The sequence below is a fragment of the Pipistrellus kuhlii genome, unplaced genomic scaffold (genome assembly GCF_014108245.1).
Source record: "Pipistrellus kuhlii isolate mPipKuh1 unplaced genomic scaffold, mPipKuh1.p scaffold_m20_p_185, whole genome shotgun sequence".
NCBI lineage: Eukaryota > Metazoa > Chordata > Mammalia > Chiroptera > Vespertilionidae > Pipistrellus > Pipistrellus kuhlii.
In genome coordinates, this window is record NW_023425499.1 from 23,387 (window position 1) to 39,442 (window position 16,056).

The 16,056-nt window shown below is 49.6% G+C and overlaps 1 protein-coding gene across 1 annotated transcript; it reads left to right on the plus strand.

The window, feature by feature from the left end:
* The first annotated feature begins 1,231 nt into the window (after positions 1-1,231).
* Positions 1,232-9,080, plus strand: AADACL3 (arylacetamide deacetylase like 3). The gene is made up of 4 exons (XM_036443178.2): positions 1,232-1,633; positions 5,085-5,301; positions 6,169-6,232; positions 8,196-9,080. The coding sequence occupies exons 1-4, from the start codon at positions 1,463-1,465 to the stop codon at positions 8,968-8,970; spliced, it is 1,227 nt and encodes a 408-aa protein (XP_036299071.2). The 5' UTR covers positions 1,232-1,462; the 3' UTR covers positions 8,971-9,080.
* The last annotated feature ends 6,976 nt before the right edge of the window (positions 9,081-16,056 follow it).

Genomic DNA, 16,056 nt, shown 5'->3' on the forward strand with positions numbered 1-16,056 from the left:
AACAGAGAGAAGACCCGAGTGTTCCATGTTGCCCTTTTCCCCAGGTCATGTGACAACATTCATCCATCCATCCATCCATTCCATGATGACTCACTGGGCACCTATAGTGTGTGCTAGCCACTGGGATGCTGTAGTGAGTGAAATGGACATGGCTCCTTGCTGGAATTGTCATTTCCTTGGGAAGACAGAAAATAAGCAGGGAAAACAAACACATGTAATTCCACCTTCTAAAGTGGTTGGAAGCCTGGCTGGCGTGGCTCAGTGGTTGAGCCTCCATCTGTGAACCAGGAGGTCACGGTTTGATTCTCCAGTCAGAGCACATGACCAGGTTACTGGCTCTGTCCCCTGGGGTGGTGGGGGGGGGGGGGATGCAGGAGGCAGCCGATCAATGGTTCTCTCTCATCATTGATGTTTCTCTCTCTCTCTCTCTCTCTCTCTCTCTCTCTCTCTCTCTCTCTCTCTCTCTGAAATCTCTTTCCTCTCTGAAATTAATAAAAATATTTTTAAAAATCAAAGAATATTGTCGCCGAAACCAGTTTGGCTCAGTGGATAGAGCGTCGGCCTGTGGACTGAAAGGTCCCAGGTTCGATTCTGGTCAAGGGCATGTACCTTGGTTGCGGGCACATCCCCATCGGGGGGTGTGCAGGAGGCAGCTGATCCATGTTTCTCTCTCATCAATATTTCTAAGTCTCTGTCCCTCTCCCTTCCTCTCTGTAAAAAATCAATAAAATATATATAAAAAAAAAAGAACAGTGTCTATGTATTCATTCCTCCATTCAGTAGACATTTGCTGAGCACCTGCTAAGTACCAAACCTCTGGGGATAAAGCAAGGAACAGAACAAAAATTCCTGTCTCCCCAGAAGTTACATTCTACAGACAGGAAACAAACAAGTGAAGCATGGTATTATGTCAGATGATAATAAAAGACATAGTTATAAATTAAGCAGGATTGTGTGTGTGTGTGTGTGTGTGTGTGTGTGTGTGTGTGTGTGTGGCGGGGGGTGGGTGGTTACAATTTGCAATAAGGTGGCCAGGGTGGCCTCACTCAGAGGTGACCTTAGAGCAGAGGCTTGCAGTAGGGAGGGCTGGCTCAGCTGGCATCCGAGGGGAGAATGCTGCACAGAGAGCAAGCGCCAAAGCCTCGAGGCCTCCTGCACAGACTCGGGAGCAGCAAGAGTGGTCGAAGGGGCCCTTTCTCGCCGCGGCCCCAGGACGGAAGCTAGCCCCGGGAGGCCTGGTTTCCAGCTGGGCCAAGTTGCACACGCCACGTTCTCCTTTCCGTGGGCTTTGCAGAGCCAGGTCCTCGCTCGAGTCTGTGACTCAACCTGGCCTGGGCGCCTGGGACATGAGGAGGTGGGGCAGGCAGGGTGTGATATAAGTGTCGGTGATCTGTCAGCTCCACACTGTGTCCTCAGCGGTGTGTGCTGAGCGCGGCCGCTGGTGGCCTCCTCGGTGGTAGAGATGATGATGGTGGTCTTCCTGGCCCTCCTGGGGGCCTCCTGCCTGCTCTTCCTGGGCGTTGGGCTGTGGATGACCTGCAGAACCTTCTTCACCGTGGACATCCCCGTGGGCATCAGTCACCCCAAGAAGCTGTGGCTCTTGTACTTCCTGTTCCAGATGCTGGTGGCATTGGTGAGCTCTGAGTCTTATTTGTCCCCTCGCTGAGAAGGTGAAAGAGAGAGTTGGCAAAGCAGAGCAGAAGCTTCTAGTTGAATTAATATGTCGGCGGTAGAGGCTGACAGTGTATTCTCGAGCCTGAAGGGTTCCCATTGGGTAACCAGTGGCTCTCAACCTCTTCCCAGGGTTTCCCAAGCTGAATGGGCTGAGAGCCACAAGATTCAAAGAATGATTCCCATTCTCAGGCCCGCTCCCCCTCCCCGGCCCTGCCTCACCTCCTTCACAGCACTCAGCTCGCTGTGAAGCCATGAGCACAGGAATACGTTGATATCTTTGGGGCCCCCTTCCCACCTGCCTGCTAGCTGGAACTGGCTGAGGACAAAATGAAGAGGCGAGCTAGCAAATGAGCAAATGAGCACAGATGAACGGAACTGCAGAAGGCGGCTTTATAGATATGGATAATTTGCCTCGGAGAGGGGGAAGGCTGTTCCTGTTTCTCTTTCTTCTTTCTTTTTGGGAGAGGGAGGGGAGGGAATAGAGAGATAGACACACCCAAGGGAAAGAGGCATCCATCGGCTGCCTCCTGCATGCTCCCTACTGGGGATCGACCCTGCAACCAGGGCAATTGCCCTGACCGGGAATCGAATAGGGGACCTTTTGGTTCAACCGCTGAGCCACACTGGCTGGGTAAGATGGAAGGCCGTGTGTGGCATTAGATTCTGCTTGCTGTTGTTGGTGTGCGTAGTTTAACGAAATCCATGTAAGTAGGTCATGGCAAGAATCGTGTGGAGGTTGGCAAGTAGGGTTTGCCATGCCATTCTAAGGGCTGGCAGAAACAGCAAACAGAAAATCCGTTTCTTAAGTCTCTTACGTAATGATGAGCAATTGCAAACGCCTGTTCTCATGGGAAACCATCGGCGCAGAAGAACCCAAGTACCTCAGGTTTCTTTGCCCAGGGTCAGGCGATCGTTCGCTCCTGTCCTCTTCCTGGCCTGGGCCTTTATTGTCTACAGTCTGGGTTCCCAAACGCAGTGACTCAGTTTCCTCATCTGCAAAAACAGGGAAGTAGCAGTCCCGATTTCATAGCCTGTTGTGGCGAGGCAGTGAGTTGAGCGTGTGTCTGAAGGCCCAGCTCAGAGTGAGCACTCCATAAATATTAGCCTTATCACTGTTGGTTGATTTGGCTTTTTTTTTCTACACAGATGTATGTGTTGTGCAACTACTACCTGCCATCCGCCAGTTCTAGCTCTGAGGGTCAGTCATGGCAATAAAGTCCCAGCTAGAGTCTTCCCCAGAGTGGGGGAGATTGGGAATTGGGAGGGATGGAGGGAAAGACAGCAATATGCAAACAAAATGATTCCCAGAGTGGCAAGTGCTGTGGGAAAGAGAGACAGGACTTGTTGATGGGGTTTCCCAAGCCCCCAAGGGTGACAAAAGGCAGGGCGCCTGTGAATTTAGATGAGGTAAAAGTCACCCCACTTTCCCTAACCTCTAATGAAAATATACTATTTCTTCCCGTTCTAAATGAGGGTGATAATCCAGTGCCGTGACAGCAGAGCGGTGACCTGGTCACCAGAGGAATGGCATATTTTCTGAGCAGGTTACAGCGGTGGCAGATTCTGTGAGAACGCCCATGTGTACCCCATTCCTTTGAGATGATGACGGTAGAAGACCAGCCCCCAGATCTCGCTATTTAGTGCGCTAAGAAGGAAGCCCACGTAGTATGTCATCACACTTTCACTTCAATATTTGGATGATTATATTAAAACTAGTGCCCCGGTGCATGGATTCCTGCACTTGAAAGGAAATTAACTGGAAGGTGGCCAGTAGGGTAGGACTAGGCAATACGGGCCAGACACGCCCTGGAGCCAACCTCCCATGGTCCCTCCCCTGCTGGCTGCACCTGGGGTGGCGCCATGGCTGGAAGAGCATCTGCAGAGTGAGCGAGGTCCCTCTGGCAGGTGGGGTCCCTTGGCCTGGCCTGCGGGGATCGGGCTGAAACCGGCTCTCCGACATCCCCCGAGGGGTTCCAGAGTGCAAGAGGGCACTCTGCAAAGTTGCTGTCTACAGGGTGTGGAACGTAAATGTAAGTGTGCAGCAAACCAGATTTGGGCCGACAGTGCTGCAGCAACAATATAACCCACGGCCAAAGGTGGAATCGTGTGGCCCCTTGAAGAATCGGGCTCCCTCCTCTCTGGTTTTGGGGGTGTATCCCCTCCGCCCCCCCCCCCCCCCCCAGAACCACTGCTTCCAAGTCACTGCAGTTCAGCAGCTCTTGTGCTGAGTCTCTGCCCCCTAGTGGTCAGTGTGCATCATAGCCACCAGTCAGAGGCTCAGACACTTAGCATATTAGCCTTTTATCTATATCTATATCATCTATATCTATATCTATATCTATATCTATATCTATATCTATCTATCTATCTATATTTATGTATATAGATAGATAGATAGATAAAACTGCCTTCCTTTGCCACCCCATCTATGTATTCAAAAACATTCTGCCACGAGGTCACAGGCTTCACTACCAGCCCAGAGGCCTTGGCACTGGAAAGGTTAGGAACCCTGGAAAGACAGTGCCCAGGGGCAGACCCCACTTTGTTTTTATTTTTATGAGGCAAACTTTCAGACATACACCAACAGTAGAAAGAATCCCCACATCCCCACTCCACAGCTTGAGTGACTCTGGCCCATCTCGCTTCATCCGTGTCCCCAACCTGTCCCTCATTCCCATTTACTTATGAAGCAGGTCCTGGATGTTATATTTTTTAATTGTTTTTTATTGATTTCAATGAGAAGGAAGAGAGAGAGAGAGAGAGAGGAACATCAATGATGAGAGAATCATTGATCGGCTGCCTCCTGCACGCCCCACACTGGGGATCAAGCCTGCAACCCAGGCCTGTGCCCTGACCAGGAATCGAACCGTGACCTTCAGGTTCATAGGTGGATGCTCAGCCACTGAGCCATGCAGGGCTGGCTGAATATTGTATTATTTTATTCAAAACTATTTCCATAGGTATCTCTAAAAGATAAAAACTCTATCCTCCCCTTTTAGAAAAACCACCACAATGCAGACATTATATCTTAAAAATAGCAATAATGCCTGGGAGGGCCAGGTTGGCTGGGGAAGGGGTCCAGTGGCAGGGGGGAGAGGGGGAGTCTCTGGAAGGAATGCCAGGTACAGGCAGAGCTGGAGCAGGAACCTGTGGGGGTGGGGCATCCCAGGTAAGGGGAACCCTCAGGGGTGGCCAGAGCCTGGTCTGCAGGGCTGGCTTGTGCAGGATCCGGGGATGGGAGAGGTCTGAGCCCTCTGGTGCAGGGCCAGTGCTGGCTGGGACCTTCTGTTTGGGGGATGACTGGGGGGGGGGGTGGTGGCGGGGGGGCGGGGGGGGGGGGCGAGGATGGCAGGACTCCCAGGGACACGCCGAAATCCTTTCCACTGCATTTCCTCTTCTCTGGCCAATAGGGGATGATTCTTGAGAAACTGAGGATCTGTTCGATGCCCCAGTTCATCCACTTCATGCACGACCTGTCCCCGTACAGCAAGGATCCAGATGTGGTGGTCACCGACCTCCGCTACGGGAGCGTCCCGGTGAAGCTGTACCAGCCCAGGAGGGCCGCCAGCAGCCTCCGGCCCGGCATCGTGCTCATACACGGCGGCGGGGTGGTCCTCGGGAGCTTCAGTAAGAGTCCTCCCCTGAGACCCAGCCTGCGGGTGACAGGCCGAGCGGTGTGGGGGGCGCCCACCTCCCCGCAGGAGGCTGCACTCCCGTCACCTTCTGGGGTCTGGATGCTGCTGTGATGGCCTGGGAATACCCAGTTCATTCAGGCAGCAAAGATGCAGAAGGATCGATCTCTTTCTGGAAGGGAGAGAGCAATCGACGCCTGTTCGGGTTCCCCCACTATGCGAAATAGGGCGTCCTGAGGACGGCCTTCCTAAGCCAGAATGATGCCAAGCAAGGAGGTAATTCTCTTAGGACCCAGCTTGCTGAGATAAAGCCCAGACGCTCAGTTGTAGCTCTGGGCTGGAGGCAGAGATGAGGTGTGTCCCCGTGGGAGGAGCTTGGCAGGGGCCACTCTCTCTGCTGGGAGGAGGGGTGGGGTGAGGTGGTGCTGCCTCCATAAGGGCTCTCTGCGAAACAGATGCTGTTGCTTTTCACCTCCCCCCCCCCCCCTTTCATATATTTTATTAATTTTTTACAAACAGGAAGGGAGAGGGAGAGAGAGTTAGAAACATCGATGAGAGAAACATCAATCAGCCGCCTCCTACACACACCCCACTGGGGATGTGCCCGCAACCTACGTATATGCCTAGGGGACAATTTGCATATTGGTATTAGATAAGATGCATAGGAGACGACATAGAGATTCAGACTTGGGTCTGAATCCAGAGTTCCCACACAGAACCACTGTACTGATGGCCCAACAGCTTCTCAGACATTGTCCATGAACATTCACGTGGTGGTGGTTCATGGGCAGGGGCTGCCAATGATGGGTAAAGGATGCCCGCTAGCTTTCCTAGTGAAGTAAGAAAGCCTCTTCTTTTCCAGAAATGTACCACAAAATATGCTGTTGTTTGAGCAAGGAGAGCGACTCGGTGGTTTTAATGATCGGGTGAGTAAAGGGGAGGGTAGGAGGGCCAGGGAAACCATGCTGGGACCCGGAGTGAGTGGGCGGGAGGTGGGGACTCAGACAGCAGCGAGTCGCGGGACACCGAGAGCAAGGACACCAGCCAGGAGGAGAGGAAGGAAGAGGGAGAGATGGAGAGGCAGAGAACAGGCCCTCCTTCCCGTGGGCAGCCCGTGGGCATGTTTCAATGGGGTGCTCTGGGCACCGCATCCTTTGGAAGCTGGGTGGGGGTTGGACTGCCTTAAGCAGGTCAGCTGCCAAGCTTCAGAGCACAGCACTTTGGGATGGAATACTCCTGGTTGAGCAGAACAGCCCAGTACGCCTCTCCGCTAAATACCCACAGTGCTCTGCGCCATCGCCAGCAGAACCACAAACACCATCACATCGGTTCCAAGTGCTCTCCGGAGGGAGGGCCGCCCTGGCGAGATCCAGCAAAGGAAGGGAGAAGAATTAAAAAGCTACTCTCTGTCCTAACTGACCTTGGACAGTCACCCACCCAACCTGGGAAGGGGGCGAAGAGGGCTTGGTGGACATGGGGCAGGAGGCCCCTCCTTGGGCCTCTGTGTCAGGCAAACTGGTCACTGTCGTAGTGTGGCCTTGTCCTCCTGTGAACAGGGTCCTGCTGGGGCTGGGAGGGGCCCCTGATGGCGCCTCTCCTGCAGTTTTGTTGAAATACACACCCCGGGAAGAAATACCAATTGCCAAGATCTTGGTGGGGCTCCATTTCCCGGCTTTCTGGTGGCACAGCTGGCTGAGTAGAGTAAAAAAATGATAGATGCCAGTCCGGGCTCAGGGAGAGAGGCCCGGATAGCACCTCACCTTACAGTTCTTGGCGCCAAGACCGTTTCTGCAGGGAGAATGGAAACCTGGACCAATGGTTGGCCTTCACATGCCATACTGCACCAAGAGATGGTCAGTAAAATATGCCAGCAAATACCTGCAGGGACCCTATTTTGTGACCCCTGGGGAGACAGCGTTTAGGACTTAATGCATGGCCATCCCAGGCAGCTCAGAAGAGGGGGCATCAGAATGGACATGGGTGGCAGAAGCTTTGTGGATCCCCTAAAGCAGTGGTCGGCAAACTCAGTCAACAGAGCCAAGTAACAACAGTACAACGATTAAAATTTCTTTTGAGAGCCAAATTTTTTAAACTTAAACTACATAGGTAGGTAATTGTTATCAACTTAATTAGGGTACTCCTAAGCTGGCCTCTGCTAAAAACGCAAGAGGCCAAAGAGCCGCATGTGGCTCGCAAGCTGCAGCTTGCCGACCACTGCCATAAAGCATTTCCTAAGTTAGAGGCCAGCATTTAGAAGAGCGACATTTCTCTCCCGAACTTGATTTCTGGAACCTCTGAAAAAATGCCGGGCTGGCGAGCCCACGTGACAGCTGCCCCCGCGTGAAGCCAGGGGCTTGAGTTGGGGTGACTGATCTGAAAGTGGTGCATACTAGTATGTTATCTGCTGGCAAATTGGTAGCATCTGAGTCTTCAAGAGGCTAGGCCACAAAGACCTGTGAGCATGGCAGCGTTATTTACTATCTAAATCCAGGCCAGCCTGAGGTTGCTCATAAAAAAAAAAAAAAATTCAAAAAGTAGGCAGCAGGTGTGAGCCGGAGCCGCACCAGCAGGTAGGTTCAGAAGGAGGGGGCTCCTGGGCTGGTGAGAGCTAAGTTGTGGATCGATAGGTGGATGGCAGGGTTCTTGAGGTCTCCACCTGTCCCCTAACTTGAACATGGAGAAGGTGGGACTAGCAGCTGCCACTTACAGAGCGCATGTGCTGGGGACTGAGGATTTTATGTTTATGAGCTCATGTAAGGCCCGTAGCTTAACTTTAACTGCTCAGGTTTCAGAAGGAGGCGTTAATGGAAGAACTTGGATGCTAGAGGCAGGTGTTTTGGGCAATGCTGGGATGATGAGTGTAAACCATGTTCCTTGATTCCCTTTTAGATACCGCCTGGCGCCCAAGCACAGGTTCCCGTCGGCCATGAACGACTGCCTAGTGGCCACCGCCCACTTCCTGAAGTCCCTAGATATGTATGGGGTGGATCCAGCCCGGGTCGTGCTCTGCGGTGACAGCGGGGGAGGGGGAGCGGCCGTGACAATTTGTCAAAAATTCATGGCTCGGCCAGATCTGCCCAAGATCCGGGCTCAGATTCTGGTCTATGCCACTCTCCAAGTCGTGGATTACCAACTGCCTTCCTTCCAGCAGAACAAGAATGTCCCGATGCTCTCTCTGGACTTTGCCATACACTGTATGCATTATTACCTGGACATAAGCCTCCAGTGGAAGAGCGCCATCCTAAAGGGCGCCCATATGCCTGCCCAAGTCTGGGAAAAGTACGGAAGGTGGTTGAGCCTGGAAAACATACCAGAAAGGTTTAAGCAGAGGAGCTACCCCCCGGTGACCCGTGCGCCCTTGAATGAGGATGCTTACATGGAGACAGACATCCTTCTGGATTTGCTGAACTCGCCCCTGCTTGCAGAAGACCAAGTTGTGTCTCAGCTTCCGGAAGCCTGCATCGTGAGCTGCGAGTATGACCTTCTCCGGGACAATTCTCTGCTGTACAAGAAGAGACTGGAGGACCTGGGCGTCCCGGTGACCTGGCACCACATGGAGGATGGTTTCCATGGGGCGCTGAACACCTTCGGCATGGGATTCTTTCAATTCCCCTGCGCCACGAGGATTCTGAGGGTCATGGTCCAGTTTGTGAAGGGGCTGTGAGAGTGTAGGTCCCGCCATCATCCAGTTCCTTATGGGTCTCTCTTGCTGATGAAGGAGATGCTGAGTGGGGCCAGGGAAACTATTGAGATTGCCATCTTCTTCTTTAAAAATACAAAACAACACCCCCCCCCCCCCCCCCCCGCCCCAGCCTGGCCAGTTGAGCTTTGATCTATGAACCAGAAGGTCATGGTTTGATTCTCGGTTGTGGGCTAGATCCCCAGTGTGGGGCATGCAGGGGGCAGGCGATCAATGATACTCTCTCTTATCATTGATGTTTCTATCTCCATCTCCCTCTCCCTTCTTCTCTCTGAAATCAATAAAAATATTTAAAAACAAATATATATATTTTTAATCACAAAGTATATTTTTGTTTTATTTTATATTTTCATTAATCTTCTCTCTCTCTCTCTCTCTCTCTCTCTCTCTCTCTCACACACACACACACACACACACACACACACACACACACATACACCCGCCCCCCATTGATTTTTAGAGAGAGTGGAAGGGAGGGGGAGAGGTAGAAACATCAATGTGAGACACATCAATTGGTTACCTCCCACACATGCCCTGATCAGGCTAGGGATCAAGCCTGCAACCAAGGTACATGCCCTTGACTAGAATTGAACCTGAGACCCTTGAGTCCTCGGGCTGGCGCTCTAACCACTGAGTCAAACTGGCTATGGCACCATCTTCCCTACATCAACACTTACTCAACTGGGTGGATATCAACACTCACTCTACTACAGAAGCTAAATTGAATCCTGAGCAAAGGTACATGGAAGTGGCAAGAGAGGACAAGGACTATGGGCAAGTTGACCACTTGCCCCTTAGGAATAGCTATTCCTTTAAAAGGACGACTCATATCTGGCCTTTGTGGCCAAGCGGTTGAGCACCAACCTATGAACCAAGAGGTCATGTTTGGATTCCCCGTCAGGGCACATGTCTGGGTTGTGGGTTTGATCCCTAGTAGGTGGTGTGTAGGAGGCAGCAGATCAATGATATTCCTCTTATCATTGATGTTTCTATATGACCCTTCCCCTTCCTCTCTGAAATCAGTAAAAAAATATTTCTTAAAAAATGGCCTGGCTGGCATGGCTCAGTGGTTGAGCATCAATCTATGAGCCAAGAGGTCATGTTTTGATTTCTGGTCAGGACACATGCCTAGGTTGCAGGTTCGATCTGCACACAATGGCTTGCAGGAGGCAGCCTATCAGTGATTCTCTCTCATCATTGATGTTTTCATTTCTCCTCCTTTCCTCTCTGAAATCAATAAAAATATATTTAAAAAAATTAATAAACAAGGATGACCCAGGCTCCCATGCTGAATCTTCAGGAGACTCTTCCTGGTTGGCCAGTGGCTTTTATAGACCAAGACCCAAGTTTACAAAACCCCCAAGCATTCCTTTAACTGGCTTCCAGTCGAATGTTTGTGCTGAAATATGGGACAGAGAAGAAACCATTGGGTGGCTTCTCGATCTATTCACAGCAGGCAGACCCTCAGGTGGCTTTGTTGGAGAACTAGAAACCACTGGTTGAAAGAACATTGTTTGGTAGACATTCAGCTGTTGGGGAGCACTAGGATCTGAGATGCATGGTCCCTTTTGAGACAGACCTCTGAGTTGATTCTGGATGGCTTCCCTCCTGGAATTTGGTCTTTGTTATTTCACTGCTGCCTCTGGAGGCAGGTGGAGAGACATGAGCTGACCTTCTGGAGCATTGGGTGGTTGGCTCTTCCACTGCGGGGTGCTGAAGAGTGGGATGAGCCACTGGAGGATTGTGCCCAGTGGAGGTGAGTGGGCTATGCTTTAGACAGAGACTGGAAGCACTGTTAGATGGACCTCCACCCCAACCGCCTGATAATAAGTGCTTGCAGCCCTGCTCTTGTCTCCTGCTCGCTCATAACCTGGGCTGAAGAACTGCTTCTCCCCTAGCTCATTGCACCCCTACCCCCTGTTTCGAGGATCTGCAAATAGTAAGTCTTGTGACTTCATTTCACCTCCTTTATGTGAGTATTAAAACTGTACCTTTAGCCAAAACCTGTTTGGCTCAGTGGATAGAGCGTCTGCCTGCGGACTGAAAGGTCCCAGGTTTGATTCTGGTCAAGGGCATGTACATTGGTTTTGGACATATCCCCGGTAGGGGGTGTGCAGGAGGCAGCTGGTCGATGTTTCTCTCTCATCGATATTTCTAGCTCTCTAGCCCTCTCCCTTCCTCTCTGTAAAAAAAATCAATAAAAGTATATCTTAAAAAGATAAATAAAACTGTACCTTTCGTCAAAATGACCCTGGGATTTTCACTTCCTTAAGGTGGGAACTTGGATGCTGAGGGAGCTACCTGCAGCCCTGTATGAGGTGCGGTTCCGGGGGGCTGGTGCCTCCTCATTCTGCAGGTCATAATCTGAATGAATTCCCCAAAGTGAGTATCCTGAAGCCCATTTTACAGATGAGGAAATTGAGGCCCAGACACATTAATAACAACAATCATTTCTTGTTTCTTTCCAGTCAGGCTCAGGCCAGCTGATCAACTAGTTTGTCCAAGGCCATGTGATTGGCCAGGTGCTGTGCATTGCAACCCCGATCTGTCTAACAATCACCTATACCTGCCGTGCCCCATGGCCCATTAGCCCTTTTCTTTCCCATCATTCACAATGATGACCGCAGCCTTACCTGAGTCATTTCCCACCCAACTAGGTGTTCGCTGTTGTCTGAGTCAGTGTTTTGCCATCTGGTTTATTTTGTTAACTGAACTGTAGTTTTCTCTAAGTGTGAATGACTTTGGACTTGCTACCGGTAAGTGCCCAGCTAACACAGCTCAGGGGAGATGGACACCCATACACCTGTAAACCCAGACACCCTGGGAATGTTTTCTCGGTAAATTCCCAGGACTTCCCTGTAAAGACCTGCCAGGTAGCCCAGGGCACGTGCCATCTGCTGAAAGACGATGAGTTGCATCCCAAATTGCTGTCTTTGGTCAGGAGCAGGCAATTTCAGACAAGGTCTGAGGGAAAAGTCAAAAAATTGGCAAAATTAGTCTCTTTCCCCCAGTGTCCTCCTCAGGTGTTCCTCACTCCCACCCAGGACCTCTCTGCCTTTCTGATTCCAAACCTTGTCTTCCTTCCCTCCCTATCCCCACCCCGCACTCTCTGTTTCAGAATGACTACTTGAACTATCTTCTTGTTCCTGAGCTAGTATAGACTAGTATAGGTTAGGATCTGCTGCAATGACAAATGGCCCCACAGTCTTAGTGGCTTATGACAGCCAAAGACTATTTCTTGCTCATGTTACTCATTACTCAGCCCTCACTGGTCAGGGGCAGCTCTGCTCCATGTGTGTCTGTTTGTTCTGAGATCCAGGCTGATGGAGCAGCCTCTATTTGAAACATCATGGCAGAGGGAAAAAGAACCTGGTGGCTCCCAAAGCTGTGCTCAGAAGTAAGGCTCATGCCAAAACCGGTTTGGCTCAATGGATAGAGTGTCGGCTTGGGGACTGAAGGGTCTCGGGTTTGATTCCGGTCAAGGGCATGTACCTTGGTTGCGGGCATATCCCCAGTAGAGGGTGTGCAAGAGGCAGCTGATCGATGACTCTCTCTCATCGATGTTTCTAACTCTCTATCTCTCTCTCTTCCTCTCTGTACAAAATCAATAAAATATATTTTTAAAAAAGAAAAGAAGTAAGGCTCATGGTTCCTGCTCACCTTTCATTGGCCAGAGCAAGTCACATGGCCAAGCCTGACAAGAGGGCAGTAGATATTTTTAGACAATATGACAGCTGCCACACTTTGCATCATATTTCCACTTCCATTCTACATTTTACAAAGATAATTTTAAATTACTTATGTGATACATAAATATTTTTAAATAAAGCCTTCAAATGCTAGAAATAGGGCAAAGTCCTTTTTAATGACTCTTGCAACTCTAGCCCCATTGATCTATTCCTTTTGGGGGAGGGGATACTAGGATCTGCCAACACTTCAAAGCCTGTTCCTATGCTTGTACATACTTAGGTATGTATGCACCCAAAGAAAATACATAGAATATCATTTTGCGGGATGACTGCCATACTTTGGTACATAAAGTAACAATAATTCTATATAAGTAGTGCCACTGGGGGTTTCCCCCTCAATATATCTAGTAAACAGTAGAGATCTAGCTGCCTCCTTTTCAGCTACTGCATAATATTCCATGGTCTGGCCACATGACAGTTCTTAGCCATTTCCCTCTGGAGGACACATTTGGGCTCTTTCCAGTTTTTTACAGACAAATAAGTCTGTAGTGAACATTTCTGCACACACACCGCCCTCTGCATGTGTGGTTCTATGTGATAGATTCAAGAAGGATTGGTGGCTGGGCATGTTTTATATATATATTAGTTTATGGGCACATTGTGAAAGTTGATGGGCTCTCCCAAAATGCTTATCCTGTTCCCTTTCATTCAGCAGGTCTCAGCTCGGAGGGAAGTAGTTGGATCATAATCACCAATCCCAAAAGCAGAAAGAAAATGGATTGTCTTGACAAATGGCATGTCCATATTTTAGAAGGGAAGTTCCTTAGCTCAAATGTAATGCTGCAAGGGTCAGTGAAGGAGTCAGATCAGGCTGCAGTCTTACTGGGTCATTGCCTCTAACATCCTCGCCTCCATCTATCAAATGTGGCTCCTCCCTCCCCAAGGTGGCCAGGGCCTGCTCTGTTCCCTGGCCAGCCCATCACTATCCTAACACTGCCGCTGGGTGTCTTGCAAATTGTAGGACAAGGTTGAATATGATAGGGCAGAGCCTGAGGTTCAGTTTCAAAGCATTATTTAGTCATAGGCAAAACCCTTCAAGGGCCCATGTCCACCACCATGAAACCATTTCATGGAAGGACAGATGACTTTTAAGTTGACAAGACACATTTTGGGCTTGTTGCTGCTGTGTCACAAGGCTTCCTTCCAGGAGGCAGAGGGATGAAGGAACTTGTGGTCTAGAGCCAAGTATAGGCCCAAAGTTCACTTCATCTCCAAACCTCAGTTTTCTTTCCTTGAAATGGAGATAATCATGTCAAGTGCTTGGGGGTGTTTTATTAAATCTTGAGCCTTGAGCATCTGGTGAGGATAACAAGTTGCTTTTGTGTCCTGTCAAAAGGAATCTAGAATTACTGCCTTTTGAAATATTGCTGCCCCAATGTCCCAAATACACCCCTGTAATATAGAGGAAGGAATGGATTCTGTTACTAAAATAAACATTGTTCAGGCATGTGGGGAAGAGAGGATGGGACATTTATTGACCCCATATGTGACAGGCTTTTTGCAAATGCTTGATGGGTCACTGGATTCTCATCATCTGACAAAGTATATGCAAGGTATTTACTTCCAATGTATAGATTAGGAAACCACAGTTGACTTGGCTGAGGGCCTGGGTAAGAGGAGCAACTGGAAGTTGAAGCAAAGTGTGTCTGAGTTCCAAGTCCACCGCCCACCATCATTGGGTTCCTTGTGCAACAACCCCAAGCTGATTGGCCAAGAAGTGTTTCCAGGCCACCGTAGACCAGAGAGAAGAAGTCAATAATTCATTCACCTCTCAGGTCTCATTGTAGGGCCTTCCCTGCTCTGGAGAGCCTCCCTCCTCTGGAGGGTGAAATCCCACTGTGAGTCTTCAGGGCACCCTGTAGGTCCTTGAACTCAGCATGAGCACACGGAGCTGTGAACATGCCATGACTAACATGCCTGCCTCTAGACTACCTTAAAGTGGTCTTGTTTCTAATGTCCACGGGTGACTGAAAACATAAATGGCAGTCATCTCTGGAGGAAAGTAATATCCTCCTAGACCTCCCATTATTTTTCAGCTACCGGGCATGTGAGAAGAGAAGTATTAGCAGTCAAAACTCACAGAAACAACAGTTAAAAAAAAGAAAGAAAGAAAGAAAGAAAGAAAGAAAGAAAAAAGGAACCACAGACTATAAAATAGCTCTGTTCACTATGTCCAAGGAGGTAAAATCTATAGAATATATTTGTAAATAGAATCTATTAATCTGCAGATTTATAATTTCATACATTTGAAAATCTAGAAGGCAAAATGTGATAGGTAATCTGAAAATTCAGAAGTTTAAAAGAAATAGAAATTTGGAACTATGAAAAGTAACATTATATAGGTGTGTGTATATATCATATATACTGTACAAATCAATCAGACATTTTAGAATTGAAAAATGCAACAAATCAAATGAAACATTAACAATGGGTTTAGTCACATGAGACACACTTGAGAGGGGATAGGGGACTGGAAGGGCTAATTCAGAATCAAACAAAGAGACAAAAGAATAGAAAATGCAGAAGAGGTGGACAGGAGTCATGAGGATTCAGTGAGAAGCCACACAAAGATGTAACTGCTGTCCCAGAAAGAAAGGAGGAATGAGGCAGAAGCCATATTTGAAATACAGTGGTGGAAAATTTCCTGGCTATCCCCAAACCTCCTTCAGGGAAACTGCAAGGTCAAAACCATGTTCTTAATACTACTAAGATCTTCTTTATTTGTTTGTTCATTTTTTTTATTATTCAAGAGAAGTACCAATTTAATTTAAGAAATTGTAAATAAACTAGGGGCTCGGTGCATGAAATTCATACACAGGGGAAGTGGGGATGGTCCCTCAGCTCGACCTGCACCCTCTTCAATCTGGGAGTCCTCAGGGGATGTCCTATTGATGGCTTAGGCCTGCTCCCCATGGTTCTCTGCTCTCTGTGGACTTGTTTGCTTGATACCTCAACAGGCCCTGGTGTCTGCTCTCTGTGGGGCTCTACAGGGGACTGCTTGTCCCTCGCTGCCACGGCCAGGGGCAAGAAGGGCTGTCTGCTGTCTGCTGACTCTCTGCAGGGGACATTCCCACCCTGCCCCTGGCTGGTTGGCATGTGCTGCCTCAGAGCTCCTGGGACCTGGGGATGTTTCCACCCTGCCAATGGCCACTTGGCACCTGTGTGTGTAGGCAGAGTGGCCAGGGGCATTCCTACACATGGGTCTACAGGCTCAGAGTGGCCTGGCTCCAGAGAACACCTGTCCCTGGGATGCAGGCTGCTTGGCACCAGCGCATAGCTGCTTCGCCCCTGGCTGCTCAGA